Source organism: Hippoglossus hippoglossus, chromosome 15 (genome assembly GCF_009819705.1).
Source record: "Hippoglossus hippoglossus isolate fHipHip1 chromosome 15, fHipHip1.pri, whole genome shotgun sequence".
Lineage (NCBI taxonomy): Eukaryota > Metazoa > Chordata > Actinopteri > Pleuronectiformes > Pleuronectidae > Hippoglossus > Hippoglossus hippoglossus.
Genome location: NC_047165.1, coordinates 14,288,246 through 14,306,289, shown reverse-complemented (window position 1 = coordinate 14,306,289; position 18,044 = coordinate 14,288,246). Strand labels below are relative to the sequence as shown.

General features: G+C 43.5%; 3 protein-coding genes across 4 annotated transcripts in view; 1 reads left to right on the top strand and 2 right to left on the bottom strand.

Moving 5' to 3' along the window:
- Positions 1–3,032: 3,032 nt before the first annotated feature.
- On the top strand, positions 3,033–8,826 carry erlec1 (endoplasmic reticulum lectin 1). Its single transcript, XM_034608796.1, has 14 exons — positions 3,033–3,407; positions 3,571–3,675; positions 4,590–4,670; positions 4,833–4,910; positions 4,993–5,056; positions 5,173–5,219; positions 5,318–5,541; positions 5,760–5,901; positions 5,996–6,157; positions 6,240–6,299; positions 7,052–7,176; positions 7,254–7,331; positions 7,487–7,562; positions 7,918–8,826. Exons 1-14 carry the CDS (start codon positions 3,267–3,269, stop codon positions 7,987–7,989), a joined length of 1,455 nt encoding a protein of 484 aa, XP_034464687.1. The 5' UTR covers positions 3,033–3,266; the 3' UTR covers positions 7,990–8,826.
- A 1,380-nt stretch (positions 8,827–10,206) lies between these two features.
- gpr75 (G protein-coupled receptor 75) lies at positions 10,207–13,143 on the bottom strand. Its single transcript, XM_034608795.1, has 2 exons — positions 12,851–13,143; positions 10,207–12,559 (listed from the first exon to the last, which is right to left on the bottom strand). Exon 2 carries the CDS (start codon positions 12,420–12,422, stop codon positions 10,779–10,781), a length of 1,644 nt encoding a protein of 547 aa, XP_034464686.1. The 5' UTR covers positions 12,423–12,559; positions 12,851–13,143; the 3' UTR covers positions 10,207–10,778.
- Positions 13,144–13,960: 817 nt separating this feature from the next.
- Positions 13,961–18,044, bottom strand: part of psme4a (proteasome activator subunit 4a) — a 28,259-nt gene continuing 24,175 nt past the window's right edge. Inside the window, exons 43-47 of one of the 2 annotated variants that reach the window (XM_034608392.1) lie at positions 17,788–17,916; positions 17,086–17,241; positions 15,761–15,923; positions 15,525–15,658; positions 13,961–15,400 (exon numbers count right to left, since the gene is read on the bottom strand). In XM_034608392.1, the coding sequence (XP_034464283.1) occupies positions 15,266–15,400; positions 15,525–15,658; positions 15,761–15,923; positions 17,086–17,241; positions 17,788–17,916 (717 nt within the window). In that variant the 3' untranslated portion in view covers positions 13,961–15,265. The remainder of the gene's footprint in view (positions 15,401–15,524; positions 15,659–15,760; positions 15,924–17,085; positions 17,242–17,787; positions 17,917–18,044) is intronic. The other variant, XM_034608393.1, reaches the window with a different exon arrangement.

Genomic DNA, 18,044 nt, shown 5'->3' with positions numbered 1-18,044 from the left:
CTCAATCACGGCTTTGAGACTGTTCACTGTTGCCACTGTAAAGGACATTTCATACATAACAGCAGGCAAGATAACTGTCCTTTGGGAAATATGCAGCGTTGAGTGAAATTCTTCTGTCGGGTTGTCAAATTTTGATGACGCAATAAATGATCAGTAAGAGTTCTTTAATTTGTCAAAAGTAAGGATCTGTTGAAACTGGAAAGTGTGACATTTTTAGAAATATTCTTTTCATTTTTTGTTGAAATGAGAAAATAAATACCACTCTCAAGTCTATGCTGAATGTGAACCAGTTAGCTTAGCATGGCATACTTGAGGTGCAAAAAAACCGTAAGATATGTCCAAATGTAATATATCTGCCAACCAGCACCTCTAAAGCTCACAAATTAAAATGTCAAATGTACAAAAAACATCTGTTAGCTTTTTCTCAGCATTAAGTTAACTGGGCCCTATTTGTCAGTCTTTGTGCTAAGCTAAGCTAACACTGATATAGTTTCATATTTACTTACACTCTTGGAAGCCATCTCCTTTAAAAACTGAATATGCTTAATTTCCAGAATGCTGTTGTTGTTTAAACAAGAAAATCTCAACCTATGGTCAACTAACTTAATCAGTAGCTTCCAACAGCATCTCATTGTCTCATTGAGCTTAGTTTAAAGAACGTAATAAAAGAGCTGAGCAAACTGCATGATACCTAATTTGCTGAAGAAGACCGTGTTGTGATTAAAAGCTCCTGAAAATGCCAGGAAGTAACCCTCGAGTCAAAAGCATTTTCTCGACTGTTTAAGAGGTGTTGCATGAACACGTAGAGCTGTTTAACCTTGTTATGTCTGGACCTTTTAACTTTTCAGTCCTGACCAAAACGTGTGAAGGTGCCTTGAGCCACTGTCCGGGCCGATGGATCAAAATTTCTTTCAACCAAAAGAGGTGATCTCAGTCAGACCAGTCAATGTCAAGTGTAGGTGCAGCCCATGTAGGTGAGGACATCAGGAAATATGTACATCATACATACTTCTTTACTGCGCCCCCTAAGTTGCAGCGCGAATCTAAAACTAACGGGATCAAATGTAAAGAATGTAACAAGGATACGAACCTTGTTTCAGAGTTGAACTGTAACAGTCAAGTGAAAACGGCTTTAGTTTTAAACCCTCTGTTTCACTCCCACCTCTGTTGTATATCAAATACACATCGAATTGACAAGGGAAATAAAGAAATAAGCCTGTTGAAACGCATCATAACTCAAAATAACAGTTACTATTGAAACAAAATCTATCTATCTATCTATCTGTCTATCTGTCTCTGTATCTACAGTTGTGTGGTTTATCCAGAAACATATTACACCCATATGTAGTGTGTACATAGGAGTCAGATGTGACTAGAGGCTGTATGTGAAGAGCAGTGTTGTAGAGGGTGGGTGATGTAGTGGGATGTTCTCTCTCTTGTATCCTTCCCTGTTCCTCCAGATCCCTTTCTCCTTCTAATCCTCTCACTCTTTGTCTCAAAATCTCTCCTACAATCTCCCTCCCTTCTCCCGGCCCAGCTGGCTCTCACATTATTACACCAACAGCTCCACCAACAGGTGGGTAAAGGGCCGTCTCAGGTTTTCACGCCTCCATGTTTCCATCAGTCCAAGGAGCCTTCCACATTTATCCCTGAGAGTGAAATGCAACACCACACATTTTCAAGGTCCATGTTTTAAATTTTGTTTCCATGTGAACGGTTCAGGTGGGCGAGGAAATTATTTATTGTCATTCAGCACACAGCAGTGCTGAATCAACAGGGTCAGAGGATAAAAGGAGTAAGGACACAGCACGCTGGGGCAGAGCGGCTCTCGTCATCGCTTCTATATAAGTCAGCCAGCATAATACCCAGAAAATGCTCAGTCAATCACAGCAGGATCAGCTATACCCTCCATCGTCAAACTGCCGCATGCAGTCCTTGTAAAAATAAGTGGGAGACACCATGAGAAACATCAGTTCTGTGTGTTTGCAGGAACAGACACAGTTCAAATTTCTATAGCCATCCACTGGGAGGCAGAGTTGAGGAGATGTGATTTTATTTTGTGTCCTCTTCATGTGGGAACCTTTCTCAAGCATTTAAACTCAACAGGAGCCAAACGCTTCAGGCGAGCTGTGGTCTGCATTCAGTCACAGCTTTATGAGAACTGCTCTCACCAGAGGATGATGTGGTTAAAGTGAGCGTGACGGTGGAAACAGTACACAACGAGAAAATGTACTGACCAAAAGATTTCAGATACATGTGTGTTTAAAACACAGATTTTCATCTTACAGCCATAGCCATTAGATATCAGGCTTAAAGACATTGAATTTTGAAGACATATTATCGCATTAAAGATGTGAGGCCAGTTTTGAAAGAAGTAATCACATCCTATAGACAAAAGTAGCTATTCTACATTCAATAAAAGTATGTTTATAAAGTAGTTATACTACAGTAACATGTCCCCTGTGGGTGAGTATATTATATTATCTATGGTTTTTTTTCTGTTTTCTTTTTTTTTTACGTTTGAAGAAGGAGTCCCCAGTTACTTTATTTGTATTGGATTTGGCTGCAACGCTGTTTATCCCTAAAACTCCAGCAGTGTTTTGTGGACTCAAACACTTCACCCGCCCCTCAATCGGCAAAGTGGTGAGTAGATACTGAGAGAATTTTCATTTTTGGGTGGACTATTGCTTTAAGGCTACATCTGAAATCTTAATCTTAATCTGAAATGTAATTGTAAATAATTTCCAAAATAAAAGTAAAAAACGAATATTTTCCTCTGACATGTAGTGAAGTAGAGGTACAGAGCAGCATGAAATGGAAACTCTCTGCTTGATGCAGCAGTGTGTTGGAAAAAATATTTACAATCGTCGTTATATGAAGAGTTGGTCTAACTTGTCCTTCCTTGACTTCCAGAGTGCAGAGGTTTAAAGGTTTAACTCTTTTTTAAACCATTTCTCTTCATTTAATAACATGTTTGAACATACAATCAATACCTCCCCTGGCCTCTGGAGAGCGCTGTTGTAATTCCGGCCGGACGCGGAGGCGGAACTCGACGTGGCAAGTAAACCGTTGACTTCCTGTGTTTTGTACCGTATTGACATCCGTCTCCCGCAGTCTCGCCGCTGACAAACCGGACCTGCTCGGACTCTGCCGCGGCTCGTACCTCAGCCCTCAGGCCGGTGTTGGTGCGAGCGGAGGCGGCTGCTGCTGCTGCGGTGCATGAGGAGCGGGCGGCGCTGAGGAGCTCCGCAGCCGGGACGGGAGAGATGACGGCTGGGCTGCTCTTGGTGGTGGTCGGGGGGCTGCTGGAGGTCTGCGGCGGCGGGTCGGCGAACAGAGGAGGTTACCCTTCATTTACAGACGAAATCCCCTTTAAAATCACCTGGCCAGACGCTGAGTTCACACTGGTATGACTCCTCTTTTTGTTAAAGGGGGAAATGTCGTGTATGGTGTTGGGGGTGGGGGGTGGGGGGTTGGGGATGTCACCTGTGCAGCAGCTTCCTTTATGTTCACAGTCGGCTTCCTCTTTGTTTCACTTCCCGGACTGAAAGTGTTCTCTTTGCATTTCAGCCAACTTCCGGTGCACTTTACCGAGAGGATAACTTTGTCATTATGACAACGACAGAGAAGGAGAAGTACAAGTGTCTGCTGCCCTCCCTGACAGGTGGAGATGAGGTGAGCAACACCAACCACAGCATCTGTCACCGGTTCAGGAAACTGCTGATCTGAACATAGGTCGATGAGACTGGAAGAGGAAGCGTGTCCCTGCAGAGGAAGCACACATTTACCCCACTGTTTTCCATATTATACTTAATCCTCTACAGGTCAACATATTTAATAATGATATTAAATGTTACAAAATATTATGAGGCTCAACTCTGCCTCTTTGTTCCTTTAAACAGCATACGCATCAGTTATATTTTCAATTTACTTAAATTGTATTTGTATAGCACTAAATCACAACTTACATTATCTCTAGGCACTGTTAATAGTAAAATAGAGACCGATTAGTCAGTATTCGGCACTGTCCCCTCACAGATAGATGATCCGTTGGATCTTCCTGTGAGGACTTTGCATGTTCTCCCCACATCAACTACAACAAGTGAAACAAAGCTTTAAAGGTTCAGTGTGTAAGATTTAGGTGAAAGGGATCTATCGGCAGAAAGTGAATACAAAATAGTACTAGTGATGTTTTCACTGGTGTGTTTCATCTAAATTGTTGTTTTCTTTACCCTAGAATGGGCCCTTTTTATATTTAAATTCTTAAATCTAGAGCGGCTCCTCTTTACGGAAGCCACCATGTTTTTTACAGTAGCCCAGACTGGTCAAACTTTAACACCTTTTGAGTTTTTATGACAACTGAAGGCTCCCACAGGTTCTCTTTAATGTTTGGAAGTAGAGGGTGAGGTGAGGGCTTTCAGCTGCAACATGCAACTTCACCACTAGATGTCACTAAATTCTAAACACTGAACCTTAAAATACTGATCAAAAAAAGACCTGACTTCTTCCGAATGATGCACCATGTTTTCATTGAATTACGCCATAGAAGCCTCATGTTGTCATTTGCTCTGTGTCTATTGTTGTGTTAGGACAACGGAAAGAAGTACGCTGGGCCCAGTCCGGGTGACTTGCTGGAGCCGCTGTTCAAACGAAGCAGCTGCTCTTACAGGGTGAGACCTCTCAGGCTTCTTTTCCACTTTGATCTAATTTCCCTACTTCTCTCAGTAGAGACACTGAAACTATGAAATTCATGCTACATTAACAGAGCATAACTAAAAACCTAAAGTCTCTCTCGTGACTCTTAACTCGCTCTTGACTTTCTAATATTGCAGATAGAGTCGTACTGGACATATGAGGTTTGCCATGGAAAGCACATACGACAGTATCATGAAGAGAAGGAGACTGGCCAGGTCAGTGGTTTGATTCTGTAAATTAACTTTCAGATGTCAGGAATGAGAAGTGTACTGAAGCTGACTACGTGTGTTTCCACAGAAAATTAGTGTTCAAGAATACTTCCTGGGAAATTTGGCACAGAAGAGCCAGTCGACAGAGACAGGTGAGTTTCTTTGCGAGTGGAATTTACTGATATATTGTTTTTATATTATTTTGAACATGTTATTGCATGTATCAGTTTTTCTTTGTTGTACTAAAGCTGGGAATTCATTTTTTCAGATAAAGTTGAAGAGGCAGAGGAGGTCAAATCAACAGCTGAAAAAGAAGTTAGTAAAATAATGACACTTTTCCAAACATCCCAATTTGCTAGGCAAGTTGTCGGTTCTCACATTTGTTGCCTCTTTTCTTTTCCCCCTCTGTCCAGGTGCCCTCTAAGAACATAGAAGGTCAGCTCACCCCCTACTTCTCGCTGGAAATGGGGAACGGGACTCCCTGCGTGCTGAAGCAGGACGAGCCTCGCTCCACGTCGGTGCTGTACGTGTGTCACCCTGAGGCCAAGCACGAGATCCTGTCTGTCGCTGAGGTCACAACCTGTGAATATGAGGTGGTGGTGTTGACACCACTGCTTTGTGCTCACCCAAAATACAGGTAGGCCTCTCAAAAAGGACTTGTGTTAACATATTGTGCTCAAAGAAATACGCCTCGTTGATAAAAGTATGTAAAGAATTTATATTTTGGGCATTTTTAATGCATTTTTTAAGATAAGTCGTACCTTATTGTTGGGAATCTATTGAAATATATTGTCCAGCAGGTGAGATTCTTGTGCATAATTCACTGTTTCCAAACTTGTGTTGTTTACCCGGCAGGTTTAAGTCGTCCCCGGTGAACGCCATCTACTGTCAGGCTCTGGCGGGCTCCCCGATGCGACCTCAGCGGCTCGCCCAGCTGGACAAGGAGCGAGAGCAGAACCTTAAACCGCCTTTCAGCGCCACCACCGAGGTCAGAGAGGTGAGCCATCAACTGCAAGGTCACTGAGGGGGAAATGGATTCTGCGTGAACCCACAACCACAGGCTGTTTCATATCTTTGACGTGTTATTACAGGAGGAGGCGCCACCAGTGAGGGAGGAGGCCTTCACATCCTCTCACAAACCCATCACGGTTGGAGGGCAGACTCCGGTCACTGTGGGCACCACTCACATCTCTCGATTGACCGATGACCAGCTAATCAAGGAGTTCCTCAGTGGCTTGTACTGTCTGCATGGGGTGAGCCATGTTCATCTCTAGCCCAACAGTAGTTTTACGTAAATTATTCATCGATAAATAATCATCTTAATGTGTGTTTCAGGGAGTAGGCTGGTGGAAATATGAATTCTGTTATGGAAGGCATGTCCATCAGTACCATGAGGTAAGGGTCCTGCTTTGCTACTGTCTGTTTGTGTGGAAGCTCGGCAGATAATGTTTTATAAAAATCAAATCAAATACACTTCCACTATAAGCTGTTAAAGCTGCCAGGTACTTTCACAATCAATATATCGGCCAATCATGGCTTCGATTGAACGTTTCGATTAAAATGTCAAAAAGTAGCAAAAGACACTATGTCCAGGTTCCTTCAGCATAAATGCTGCTTTCTTAATTTAATAAAACTAAATGACTTAATGATTAATTGTTGCAGCTCTCCTTGGCTGTCATGTTTTGGAAAAGATTTGTGATGGTAAAATTAAAGATTTTTTGGAGCCAATGCCGACACCGATATGAGGGAGTAAAACATTCAGATACCAATTTATCAGCCGATATTTATGACACAAGTTGTCATCAATAAACCTTTATAACAGAAATTAAATCGAGGTTTGTTGTTTTTACAGTTTAACCATAAACTTAATTATAAATAACTATAAATCTTGAATCAAGAAAGTATTTTTTTTTTCTTCATAAAATGTAAACTTAAAATCACATATTTTCAGCATTTTTCATTCTGTAAAATCAAAGTTTTCATTTTGGTGCATATCAGCAAACCAACAGATACGGATATGTCTTTGAAATGCTCATATATACAATATTATCAGCCAACTGATAAATCGGTCGGCCTCTAGTCTTTAAAAGTGTTAGGTCGATTTTATGACATTTGGTCCGTGATGAACACGTTGCTTGTTTCCTCAGGATAAAGAGCAAGGGAAGAACATAGTCGTGGTGGGGAGCTGGAACGCAGAGGAACACGTCGAGTGGGCCAAGAAGAATGTTGCCAGATCCTACCAGCTCAAAGAAGACGGCGTGCAGAAAGTCAAGTATGTCGTTCATATTTCTGAACCCTAACCTGGATGCAAACTGAGATGATCTATTAACTGTTTCTGATCTGTGACAGGTTGGTGTCCCACTTCTACGGCCACGGGGATCTTTGTGATATGACGGGGAAGCCCAGACAGGTCATCGTCAAGCTCAAGTGAGTAAACAAGTCATTTGGGAGGGTTGGGGTTGGGGGGGGGGGCGGTCATGGCCACAGCACCAGTTCAGTGTTGCTGCCCCGAGTTAACACATGAGTAAGACGATACCCAAATGTCCCAGTGTTGATTCACTCGTCTCACTTCTCTTCGTCAGATGCAAAGAATCCGAGTCTCCACATGCCGTCACTGTCTATATGTTGGAGCCTCAGACTTGTCAGTACATCCTTGGGGTGAGTTCTCGATTACCCAGTGAGTCACAGTCACTGGAAACACACACACACACACACACACACACACACACACACACACACACACACACACACACACACACACACACACACACACACACACTGGACCTTAGCTAGAGTACAATCTCCTATATCAATTTTCAGAGCTTGACAACATGTTCAGTTTTTTTATACATGTTTTCAAGTCTGTCTATCAAGTAGTTTTGCATAAACTGTAATGATGGTAATGGTGAATGAAAGGGACCAGAAGTTCCAATATCCAGCTGTACTGGCTGTATAGGAGGTCATCATGGATCATTGGCTTTACATCCATACTGACATCTACTATTCCCTCTAGGTCGAGTCTCCGGTCATATGCAGGATTCTGGACACTGCAGATGAATATGGACTCCTGTCGCTCTCCAGCTAAACTGACCCAACACCATGTGACAGCGACGGCACATGAAGGGACAGGAAGAGGACAGACGGAGAGAGATATGCGCTTCTAAAGAGTGAGGACACACCCAAGTCTAAACGGAAGAGGAAGAGAGATGCGCGTGACACTGCTCTAAAAGCCCAAATCAAGATCAAACCTAAGTTAAACTTGATGCCGAGGCTGGACTTCATGTAGCACAGGAGCTCAACCCACGCCGTCGCCTGCGCGATGGACAATGCTACTATCTCAGTCTAATCCAGCAGCAGGTCTAGCTCAGACGTCTTTGGAAACACAGAGAAACGGTGCCGAGGCCTCCACTCCACAAGGCAGTGGATTCATTGCCTGTCCTTAATAGTCTATGCTTCACTTTATGTTGATTAATTGCAAGTAAATTGAGTGATGAATCAGGGGATTCATAAATATCAGGGGAATCAACAATAATCATGGTGGTTTTATTGTCTTTGAGGTCTGTATTTGCGTGTGTGTGTGCGTGTACGTGAGTGTGCACATGAGTGTGCGTGTGTGCATGAATGTGTGCATTCAAGTGATTAGTGGTTTGACTGTTGCACTTTGTATTTGTAGATATGAGAGAAAGCAGGTCTTATAATGCTCTTGCTGCAGCGTGAGTTTGTTGCCGTGTTAATTTGCAGGATGAGTGACGAATAAAGTGAGTGGTTGATTTAAGTTTCGTTTCGGCTGGTAGGATGTACAGAATGTGAAAGTGTGTGTGCAAATATGAAAACACACACCGGGATCAGAGGCACTGCTGTATCACAGAGATGAAAACCAATGCGTTTGAAGGAAAGAATAAAACTGAAACTTGAAACTTCATAAAGCGTCTTGAATTATCACTGAAATTACAAATATTTGACTCAACTGTAATAGGTACATTTTGGCGGAAAAAAATGTTTAACTATAGAAATATAAATTTAGATTTTATTATTCATTTTGTTTTATGAAGTAACCTCACCTTCATAAAACATGGCATCTGACTAAAGGACATCCACTAAGTTTCCACCAGGGGGTGCTGACACTGTAGTACAATCACTTGTGGGAACCTTTTTTTTTTTTTTAATTATGCAAAGTAAACAACAGACTGTAAAACACTGCAACAGAAAGTCCTATTTACACTGAGGAGTTGAACCAGAGCCACTGCAGCCGTGTGCATTACCAGTGTTAAGTAAAACAAGTAAGAAATAGCAGACTGACTCTGAAATGAGGGTTTGTGAAACTCCAGGAAGCTTCATGTGGAGATCACCACTTCAACACTCTTACAACTCTGATTCTGAGAGCTGAAATTATCTTCTTAGGCAGATTTGCAGGAAAATTTGAATAGAAAATATTTTAGGCACTCAGTAGAGCGGATACCTCCACCAAGGCTCAACAGTCCCCTTATGAAAAACCACATTTAAATCTACTTAATCTAGATTTTTATTTGGATCCGCACCAAATCGCCCACAGTCATAAATATCAGTGTCTTTTCATTAAGCTGCATTAATTATTCCCTGAGAAATCAAGGGAAATTGAAAAGCGCCCTATCTCCTCCTGGACCCCCCCCCCCCAATCTGCATCTTACCTGACAGATACCTCATCCTTCCATCAAGTTGTCATAATCCGTCCCAGAGTTTTTTGCACAATATTGCTTACAAATAACGGAGCAACAACAAACAAACGGGGAAAAAGATAACCTCCTTGGAGAAAATAAAACAATATGGTGATTTATAATTAATAGTGTGTCTGTTTTGTTGGTCTGTTTATCACTGAATAGCTGTAAGATAGCACGTGTTGTTTTTACATCCCTAACATCAGCACACTGACAGACCTCAGCAGACCTGAGGTCTGAAATACTGTCAAGCAGCCAGCAGCACTATCATCTCACCAACCCCTGACACTGCTGCCAATTCATGTTTAAAATAAGGCTGCAACTACAGACCACTTTCATTATTAATTCATGTCATAACTTCAAATTAATTGACTGATTTGGCTAAACAAATCTGCTCAATATATTTGATGTATACCCAGAAATATTTAAGTTTTCAATAATATTTGAAGAAGCACCTGTGAAAGTTTGACATTTTGTCTTTAAAAACAACTATGAAGATGAACAAATGGATTCAGCAGTTATCAGAATAGCTTCTGATTGATTTTCTGTCGTTGGGTTTATCAACCCACACTTTTTTTAGCACGTTAAAACAGTGAAAGCACAGATCTGCTGCACTTGCCAAACATTTATTGTTTTAAAAAGTGTATGAGGTTCACAAATACATTTTCTTTTTAAGAAGCAAAAAGTCCATCAAAGTGCAACCACATGCCGTCAACATCCATGTGTGGGCCTGTGCCGGGCTTCACAGCAGCTGAGATCAGCAGCTTCAGCCAAAGGCTCTGAAGCAGTGAGACCAGCAACTGCAGCCGGTCCCTGCAATGACAAACTACAGTCTTGGGTTATAGTGGCACATGCGTGCACAACGCGGGGGCAGATTTAGGTGAAAATGCATGTGCTCAAGAAAAGAAGAAAGTTAATTCAGTGACATTAAATTACTTTTTATAACAGACACTTTCATTGCAGAAATCTCTTGCATGTTTTCATGACAAAGCTTATGACTGGTTCTGTAAATGTTCCACTCAAGAAAACTTGACATGTACGTCCACTGTAAAAGAGAACTAGAGATTAATAATGATTCCAGATACATAAATCGGATGCTGTCCATATTCCTCTTTTGATTCACATTTGATTTAAAGCCAGGGTGAGATCGTCCAAAAACCCTTGTTTGGCATCTCTCTGATTAGACGGAGGGAATGGGAATCTGGTGCACTGAGGTGCTCTCAAAGTCTTGCAGTGCGTCTTGGTGAGTGTGGTAGTGCATGGCTACATATGACTTGGCAAAGGCAAATGTCTGAGAGCTGACAGGCTGCAGGCTGGTGGGGGAGCTGGGCCCTGCAGAGGGACTGCTGTTGTATATGCTGTAGTAGGGCTCGATGCGGGTGTTGATGGGTGTGGAGGTGCTCGGCGGGCGAGGTTTGCGAGCACCTGTGGCTCTTGGACTACCGACACAGTCCCTGGAGTGACTGGGCCCACAGGCCTGGTCCACTAGCCTCCTCTGTGGCTTGGGAGACAGCACATAGGCAGAGTTGGTTTCATGATGGGAGGATTTATTGCGATTGACTTCCAGGCTGCCCTTCCCCATCGCATGCAGACGAGTCTTTTGCTTGCAACAGAGAAAGCCCAGCGCCGCCCACTGAATACAGCACAGCACGCGGCGGCGGAGGCCCGCGCTGTTCCGCGAGTACACAAAGGGATTGATGCCTGACTTGAGAAAAATGAGCACAAAGCCGCACAGTTCAAACTGGTAATGTGCAAAGCTGCTTTCTGGTGACAAAACGTCCTGTGCCAGTGAAACCCCCATTGGCAAGCAGCACAACAGCACAGAGAACACTATGACAACACAGGTGACCACCGCCTTCGAGTCTTTGGCTGTGGCCAGGTTGACCGTGGACACCAACTGACAGCAGGTGGCTCCTTGGGCAGCACCAGGGACCAGAGGGTGGCCGGTCCTGTTGGCATATGAGTGTATCTGAACATTCTGCAGTTTGTTGTAAGTCTGGTTGCGGTACAGAGAGGGGCCTTGGACGGCACACTGCATGCTCTCGAAGCCTGCTGCAATGAGAGGCGGAGGGGGCGGAGGACATGTGGCATCCACTGTGATGATGGGGCATTTCCTCACTTGTGCATTCTTCCTCAGGGTTTGCGCGATCATCAGATAGGATACGGACACCACCGCTACACAAAAGGCAAAGTCTGCCAGGTAGACATACAACACAACCCTCGCCTGTCCACCTCCCAGGCCGAAGTGGGGCAAGCAGGGCCCGTCTCTATGTGGGTACGCTCTCATGGTCAGGAGGGCAGCCATGGTGAAGCTGGACGTCCACAGCAGGGCGGTGAGGACCAGCGTGCGGGGGAAGGAGGCGGTGCGGTTGGGCTGCTGCCCCAAAACCATGCGCAGTCTGTGCAGGGCGATGACAGCCACCGTCTCCAGGGACATGATGATGAAGCCCGAGCTGGTCAGGTGGAAGGCAAAGCAGAAGCTCTTCGACACGCCGTCCCCACCGCCCGCGTCCAGGAAGAGCACCAGTGCAAACATGGGAGCAGTCACGCAGCAAATGAACAGGTCGCAGAAGGACAGGTTGAGGATCATGAAGTCGAAGTTGGTGCGGAACTTGCGGAACGCCGGGTCGAAGAAGGACAGGAACACCACGAGGTTCCCATAGGAGCCCAGGCAGAAGATGAAGATCAGGAGCAGGGAGCAGAAGGTCAAGGTGGCCGTGTGAATCACGGCCCAGCCGGACGGCGTTTGGTTGCCCAGGGTGCCATTGACGGACTGATGTCTCGGCACATCCACCAGGTCTGATGGTGTAACAGTGGTGTTCATTGTATTGTTGGCGGTTTATAAGAGTCCCACAGTCATCGGCTTCAACATTATTCCTTTATGTGGAAGGAGAACATGATGATCGGAGGATCTGCTGCCTCCGTCACTGCTGCTGCTGCTGGTGCCACCTTGGCCGAGCTCTGCAAAGGATACAGAGTCGTACATTAGCTCTTACACTGTGCAGCAGATCGTAGCTGATGATCTGGAGCAGCGACTTACTGTTGAGTGCAAGCGGGTGCATATTGAAAAATAAAGCCGAGGTACACAACACAGCTTCTGTAGCTATGCACCACCGCATCTGGCCAATTATGCCTTGTACCCACCTCCCCAGCCCCCTCCTCCTTTCTCCTGCAGAAATCCACAGGAAACATGCACATCACTGTGTTTTCTAACCTAAGCAGACGATGGTTTCACACGAAGATGAAACCTACCTCCTGCGATCAGTCGTGTGTCCGTCATCGTGGTCAAAGCAGCGAGGGATCGCACCGGGGTTTATGGGAAGCAGAGGAAAAAGCCCACATGCAGCAGCTCATCCAGAAATGCAGCAAGACAACATGTCTCCCCACATGTCAGCGTCGTTCTCACTGCACAGCCTCGAACAGATGACAGCCTCATGCTTGGTCTTTTTTTTCTTCCCTCGGCTGGCGGTGCGTCCGCTCGTCCACAGGAGCCGCTGGACCCGCACCGAGCAGGAGGAGGGTGAAGTCACCGCCTACGTGTGTGTGTGTGTGTGAGCAGCGGCAGCTTCGGCGTTAGAGCATCGGTGTGTGGCGGCTGAAGTCTCCGCGAACACTCGGGATTTAAATGAGCGTTAAAGGACATTTTCCCTCGGTTCGTTCTTCACGGCGAAACGACGAGAAACAGACCATAATTACAGCGTCTCTGTCACACGTCACACACCGCAGCCGACCAGTGCCTCACCATGGCAACACGAGCCACTCCAGCCTCTCTCCATCAGTCTCGATATTTCAGTTCGATCAGGAAACAAACACAAGTTCTGATATTGTTACTGTAAATGTGGTGAGATTCAAACTGCTGCTTTACACAATCATTTGCTTCCATTTGTATTATTTAGTAGATAAGAACATAAAGTATCCGTAAAATACTTTATTCTGTAATATTTTACATATATATTTATAAATATACACTTATAAACATTTAATATATACATACACACACGTGTGCAAGTACAAGTTTAATTTCAGATAGCTAGTATAGCAATTGAACCTATAATTTAATATATATATATATATACACACATACATACATACACACATACATGTATACACGTTTTGTGCAAGTCATATTTGTAAAAAAAACATTTGTTACATATACACAATTATACATGCATATATATGGAAATAAATATATATCTATATATTAATTTAGCTAGCGAGTTTAGCATAAATCAAATTGTTTTATCAATATATTACCGATATATTTGTACTGTGCACATATGTGTAGATACAGTATATATTGAGTTATTTACTACAGATACTATTGTTATGTTGTGTGAAAACTTGAAGAAAAGACAAATGCAGTTTTTGTTAGAAACAATTTATTGTCATTTCAGTCAATAAGCAAACAGTACATCTAAAAAAAAAAAAAAAGAATTCACTGCAGTTTTGGCACTACACTATACATCAGTGAGGTACTAAATGCTTCAATGCTGTGACTGATTTCAAGTCATCAGGGGAAAACATAAGCAAACCAGAACTTTTGTTTTGCTGGGTTTTAGAAAAAGAAAACGGTAAATGATACTGAGGATAAGAGGGAAGAGGTCACAATTATGGACAGGCAGTTTGGTTAGATTCTTGCACCGAGATACATGAAATGCTAATCAAACTGTGCTCAGGTCCTCACAGCAAACGTGTCACACAGCACAGCAGCGGGGAGTTAGCCCTCTCCCTTCCTTTGCACGAGCAGATGAGAACAGACGTCTTGAAGTTCCACCACCTACTTGCTCTCAGAAATTATTCCGACGAAAAAAGTTAGCACTTCAAAAAGAAAAAGGTGAAATAAATAAATAAATATGTTTGTGCATATTTGCTACACAATGATATATACATACATGATGCATATAATCATATATAGATCAAACAGCCACACAAACATTGTGTGTTGCAGGTTCAAGTCTCACCTAAAGAGACCATTCTTCGATAGTCAATTCTCTGTAGCTTGCAACAAACGCTTCACTATTGAACGATAGTAAAGAGTGTGTCCTACACTGGACATCGTGTTGGCTCAGAGTTGATTCTCGGGATATAATCCTGAGAAATGTGTGGGACACCAGCAGATGTCTTCAAGCATCCCATAAACACGCCCACACGCATATACATCCGTGCACATGCACACAAACAAACAAACCAAAAAAGGGGGGGGGAAATGCTGTACAGTAATGTTACAAACTGCAGGTCACTCATCCCTGCAATGATTGATCCTTAAATATTAAGTATAGTAGAAATGTAAAGGAGCTAAATACATAAATACACACATCTTATCAATCATTCTGTGCACCACAACTCAGTTTACTCGTGTGCCAGTCTTTACCCTGGGTTCCACTGTCTTTGTCTTCAGTCAAGAACTGGAGCCGTGGTCCCCATGCAGGCTTGAGTCTGTACAGTCAGTCGTCCCACTCGGACACAAGTGAGACACAGGCAAACAGAACTGTAGAGAGGTGGCTCCAGGAGTTGTCTCCTATCCTCTCTGGGATGATCCCTTCAGCAGTGTCATTCGATGGTCTTCAGTGATGATTCATGTTTAATATCTTTTGGGTGTGCTTGTGAACACGTTCGGTGAAATGTATTTCTGGAGAACGGTGTCACGTGTCAATGCTTTACAGGGTTTTAGGCATAGTAACAGGGGGAGACCAGCAGGTCGGTCAGGACGAGCAGCTGGTCGTCTGTGAACTGCTGCTTATGCTGCTGCCAGTTGTCATGGTGAGTCCGTCTGAAGTTTGACAGAGTTTTCTTCACAGTCATCTGAGGAACAACAACACACGTTATTTTCTCATTTCTTATTCAGGGAAAACACGATAAGAGCGAGCCAACTAAAAATGAGGCCAACAGCAACAATGCAAGGTGATTAATAGGTGACTAGGCATACTTCAATGGGTTGTGTGTCATTGAGGTGAGCGCTGAGGTCCATCAAGAGCTGCGGCATCCAGGTGGGCACATCGTACGGGCTGGACAGAATACAAGCACTCAACCCGAGAACACCAGCATGGCGCCGCACCAGGTCTACACAAATACAACAGGAGGGATCAAACTAAAATGAGACAACAGCATAGTGAAAGGATCATCGCATATTATTGGGTAGTTCATTCTAAATGAGCTCTTTACCAGCAGAGGGTATAGTGTCCACTATAGATCCGAGCTCCCTCTTCCTCTTCTTAGGCAGAGAAGTCTTGCAGAGGGCCTCAAAATGTACCTGCATGGGGGCGTCCATGGACAGGAAATTGCACTGAAGGAAGCCACTGAGTGTAGTGGCAGCCATTTCTCTCACCTGGGAAACAAAGGCAGATAAATGAGATGGGGAAGTTGAGGTTCACAGTGTATGGCGTTGTTACAGTACAGTATTGGTCACAACACACATTACAATGGCCCAAATGAATACACAGATTAACAATCAAAGCCTTGTTTAAAACAAATGAATTGAGTCAAAAGAAACACTGGAGTGCTTATATTTTTAAACGGGTACAGGAAGTATATATTTATGTCTGTGACATAATCGACAGATAAACATTGCTCGCGGTTCACAGCAAAATAGAAAGTGAAGTCAGTATTAATGTCCATCTGTTGAATTTATGCCACAAACATAAATGTTTGCAACACTTCCTTTACCCGTTTCAAAATGAAAGCACTCCAGCTTCCCCGTTGACTGAATCCATTCATTTGTTTAAAAAAGTGTGAGCTAAGATGGTTTGTAGCACATTTAATAGTTCTATTCTCTGTTCAATACTTTAAATGGGTTTTATCCAGATCTTTGAGAAACATTCTCCAGTGGAAAGGCCTCGGATTAAATACGACCACTGGTGCACATAGGTTACAGCCTTTTTTTTCTTAAAAGAAACCACACTCCTCATGAGTCAAGCTCTGTTTTGTGTGATATAGCTTACTCAGTGATATAATAAAAGAAAGGGATTAGTATGCATTAGATGTGTTTTGGTGTATTTTTCCTAATAAAGTCATAATAATAATAAGTGCCATATAGCCTATAAACCAGGCTTAGGTTAATTTAAGAGGCCAAACAAAAAATGGCTACTTCCATCCATCCCCCACTTCTCCTTTGTCTCCACTCCATCCCCTCTCCCTCTCATCCTCTTTCAATCTGAACGTTATCTCCATAGCAACAGATTACTGCAGCCTGTGGTTTCCATAGCAACAGCTAGAGGACTGGAGGGGTGGGGATGAGTGTAGAGCCAGGAGGAGAGTGCTGAATCACTACAGTGAAGCTGAAAGACAGCGAGAGTGCCTGCTAGCATAAACAAGTACTGGGCCATAGCTTGGTGATTATTATATAATCAGACTGCCACGTGTTTGTTCATGTCTCCAACTGTGTACCAGTTACTGTCTGTGCCAGGCCGATCGAATGTTTCATCTCTTAGCGTCAACATTTCTCATGATTTTTAACATTGAGCTGCTGTGAATGAATGCTCGCAGTTTACCTCAAGCTGCTCGTCCTCCAGCAGTTGTATCACGAGCGACCGCACGTCGTTTACCGCTTTCTGGTCACTCATGAAGGTGAACAGGTTGTAAAAAACCATGATCTGGAGGTATGTTAGCACCGTGTAGCGGGCGTGCCAGGAGCTGCTGCCAGCAATCTGCAACAGAACAACAGACATAACCCACATCAATAACAGACACTGAGCATGAATTTGACAAAAGGAATACAACAAGGCCAGGATGAGCATTTATGTGATAATAATGTCAAAATCTGAGTTTGTGAACATGAAGGCTATTGAAAGCCTTCTCTGCATATGTCATCAATCCACAGCTTCTGTTCAGATCAGTTCTTGATCAACCTTCCATACAATCTTGGATATGTGTCTTTATTTTAATGTGAAATTACATTTGTTATCATATTGCTACCAGTAGTGCAAAAAGAAGATGTAGCCTAATGGGAATTCTCTACAGTACTCTTACATTTTTATTTCCCAGGGGAATTTGTATGACACAAAACTTACAGTAGATAATGACACAATATTTAATGTGACTGAATAATTTAAGAATGATTCGTGAGCAAGTCACATTCTTTTTGATCTCCCATCTTTTTTCTTATGATCTCAAGCGTTGAAAGATGAGGTTGTGCCCACTCGTGTGATACAGGTGAGAAGTGGAATAACAGCCCCAGTGGCCAGATGACTCACCTCCTGCAGAGCACTGAGGACCATGGGGATCTGGTCCGGGTAGAGGAGTCCCTGAGACATCAGAGACAGGCAGGTCTTTGCATCCCTCTTCAGCTCATCATAACTGTCATCATTCTCAACTGGAGCAATCTGGAGCAGAGGAAGGAGATGGGTGAATGTGTGGGCTGGCGTCATTGTTGAGTACACGTCAAGAGGAAACAATTTAAAGCGGGTAGCGACAATACTAGTTGCTATGAATGAATGATTGAATGAGTGTT

What these genes read in the sequence shown, in the direction of transcription:
- erlec1 (XM_034608796.1), top strand. Translation starts at nt 3,267, where the DNA reads ATGACGGCTGGGCTGCTCTTGGTGGTGGTCGGGGGGCTGCTGGAGGTC. An exon ending in GACGGCGTGCAGAAAGTCAA is followed by an intron (nt 7,177 to 7,253) that starts GTATGTCGTTCA and finishes GATCTGTGACAG; the next exon opens with GTTGGTGTCCCACTTCTACG. An exon ending in CTTGTCAGTACATCCTTGGG is followed by an intron (nt 7,563 to 7,917) that starts GTGAGTTCTCGA and finishes TATTCCCTCTAG; the next exon opens with GTCGAGTCTCCGGTCATATG.
- gpr75 (XM_034608795.1), bottom strand. Translation starts at nt 12,422, where the DNA reads ATGAACACCACTGTTACACCATCAGACCTGGTGGATGTGCCGAGACAT.